At 52.2% G+C, this 2500-nt stretch overlaps 1 protein-coding gene and 1 pseudogene across 1 annotated transcript in view; one reads left to right on the top strand and one right to left on the bottom strand.

Annotated features, from left to right (window-relative positions):
- The window catches only part of LOC122722616, a 5308-nt gene that overhangs the window by 287 nt on the left and 2521 nt on the right, over positions 1 to 2500 (top strand). The window contains exon 1 of the mRNA XM_043953728.1: positions 1 to 2344. This exon is cut by the window's left edge and continues 287 nt beyond it. Within this exon, the coding sequence (XP_043809663.1) occupies positions 9 to 2276 (2268 nt within the window). The 5' untranslated portion in view covers positions 1 to 8 and the 3' untranslated portion in view covers positions 2277 to 2344. The remainder of the gene's footprint in view (positions 2345 to 2500) is intronic.
- The window catches only part of LOC122722656, a 7966-nt pseudogene that overhangs the window by 3934 nt on the left and 1532 nt on the right, over positions 1 to 2500 (bottom strand).

The raw sequence follows: 2500 nt of genomic DNA, 5'->3' as shown, positions 1-2500 counted from the left end.
GGTGGAAGATGTCCGATCCAAGCGAGGTGATTGCTGGGGGAGTTGCTCCAATGGTGGAGGAGCAAGGTGGCGGTAAAAGGAAAGGAAGGGGCAAATCGAGGGAGCCTACACGAGCTAGGGAGGAGCTCGGTGATTTGGAGACCCGTCTTGCGAAGGTGGAGCTAGTCTTGATCGAGGAGGAGGAGAAGTTCGAGGAGGTGGACACCCGCATAGAGGAACTTGGCAATGGGATGGAAGAGTTCCGAGAGGAGATGCAAGGTGCCCTCGACTCCGCTGTCGACAAACTGGCAAGTGAGATGGGGTCACTTAGGCATGCCCATTCCGAGGAGAATGCTGCCATGAAAGAGGAGAACCATTTCCTAAGGGCGGAAATGGATAGGATGATGGGGAGGATGAAGGAGCTCGAGGAGCAATTGGCATTGTTGCGCTCCGTGGTAGTCCAAGGTGGTATGGCAGCCACACCATCCACTTCGGGAGCTCCTATGGCACGAGTGGAAGTGCCTAAGCCACAAGCGTTCAGGGGGACGCGTAATGCGAAGGAGATTGACAATTTCCTATGGAGCTTAGAGCAATACTTCAAGGCCCTAGGAATTGTGGAAGATGCTAGGAAGATTGATCATGCCCCACTATATTTGGCTGACACCGCCATGGTCTGGTGGCGAAGGAGGGAAGCTGACATCGAGAAAGGCACTTGCACATTAGAGACGTGGGATGATTTTAAGAGAGAATTGAAGAGGCAATTCTATCCCGTGAATGCTGCTCATGAGGCACGAGCAAGGCTAAGGAGGCTTACTCAACGCGGGACAATTCGAGATTATGTGAAGGAGTTCACCGAGGTAATTCTCGAAATCCCTGGCTATCCTGATAATGAAGCACTCTTTGCTTTTATGGATGGGTTGCAACATTGGGCAAGGCTCGAGATTGAAAGGCGAGGAGCCCAAGATCTTGCCACTGCCATTTCTATTGCCGAGTCCTTGACTGAGTATCAGAAAGGGGACAAAGGCAAGGGGGTGGAGCAAGTAAAGGCCAAGAATAGTAGCGACACCCATGAAAGTAAGGAGGGGAGTGCTAAACCGTGGAGACCTAAGGAGGGTTTGTCCAAGGGATGGAGGAGGCCCGAAGGTGAGAGGGAGAAGCCTCTACAGAAGTGCTTCTTGTGCGATGGACCGCATATGGTGAGAGAGTGTCCAAAGCGCAAGGTCTTGTCTTCCTTAGTGGAAGAGAAGGAAGCAAGCAAGCAGCAAGGGGAGAACATGTGCATGGGTGCCTTACAACTAGCTGCCATCGATGTCAAACCAAAAGAGGTGGCAAGTGAGCGCAAGGGACGCTTGTTTGCGCCAATGGAGGTAAAGGGGCAGTCCATTCAAGCTTTGGTGGACACCGGGGCTTCACACAACTTCATGAAGCTCGATGTGGCGAAGAAGCTTGGAGTTCCTTTTCAAGGTGATAAGGGTTGGTTGAAGGTTGTCAACTCTTTTCCAACCCCAACATATGGAGTTGCAAGGAATGTCCAAGTAAAGATAGGTGAGTGGACTGGAACTTTGGACTTCTACATTATCAATTTGGATGACCACTCTTGTGTGCTAGGGATGGATTTTATGGATAAGGTGAAGGCAGTTCTTCTCCCCTATGCCAATGATATGTGCTTAGCTGATGGGAGTACCTTGAAGGCCATAAACTTGGCAAGAGGGAAGGGTGCCACTAGCACACTTTCTAGTTTACAAGTAGTAAGTCCAAAGGAGCTGCCCAAGGAGTCATTGCCACCGAGGAAAAGCGAAGGGCATGATGACAAGAAGAAGAGAGTAAGGATGACTGTCGACGCGATGGGTCCAAAGTCTTCCTTGTTGAGGCGCATCAAGGAGGCAACGATGCGTGATGGGCAAGCCAAACAATTGGTGAGGTTGGCTCGCGACGGTGTAACAAGGAAGTTCGTGGTCGATAATGGGCTCGTTAAGACGAGGCGTGGCGGCATCTTTGTGCCTAAATGGGGCAAGTTGCGGGAGGAGGTCATGAGGTGGTATCATGACTTCATGATTCGTGGCCGTCCAAGTGTGAGGAAAATGATGGCAATGCTTGGACGAGAGTTCTTTTGGCATCACATGGGGGTGGATGTCAAATGGTTTGTGAGGACTTGTGTGGAGAATCATAGAGTGGATGGTGATTCTCCAAGGGAGGTAAAGTCTAAGGGACGTTCTCCATCTGCACCAGGGGAGAGGAGACCGTGGAGGTCGAAGGTGCGACTTCGGGGAGACGCGACGAGGGCGTCGCGAGAATAGCTGGGGGAGAATGTCACGACTCTTCCCATGCCTCCCTAAAATCCAAAGAATTTTGTGAAGGAAGAATGGTGGGACAGCCCTATGGAGTGCCAAGGGGCGACTGGTGGCAGCAGCTGCGGGGCAGGCAGTTGGTTGGCCAATGGGCAGTTGGCAGATTCGTGGTTGGCCAGCGGGCGTGGTTGGCCAGCGGAGTGTGGTTGGCCAACGGGGCGTGGTTGGCCAGC

This window comes from Manihot esculenta, unplaced genomic scaffold (assembly GCF_001659605.2).
Source record: "Manihot esculenta cultivar AM560-2 unplaced genomic scaffold, M.esculenta_v8 Scaffold64, whole genome shotgun sequence".
Taxonomy (NCBI): Eukaryota; Viridiplantae; Streptophyta; class Magnoliopsida; order Malpighiales; family Euphorbiaceae; genus Manihot; species Manihot esculenta.
This window is presented reverse-complemented; position numbering and strand designations above follow the sequence as displayed.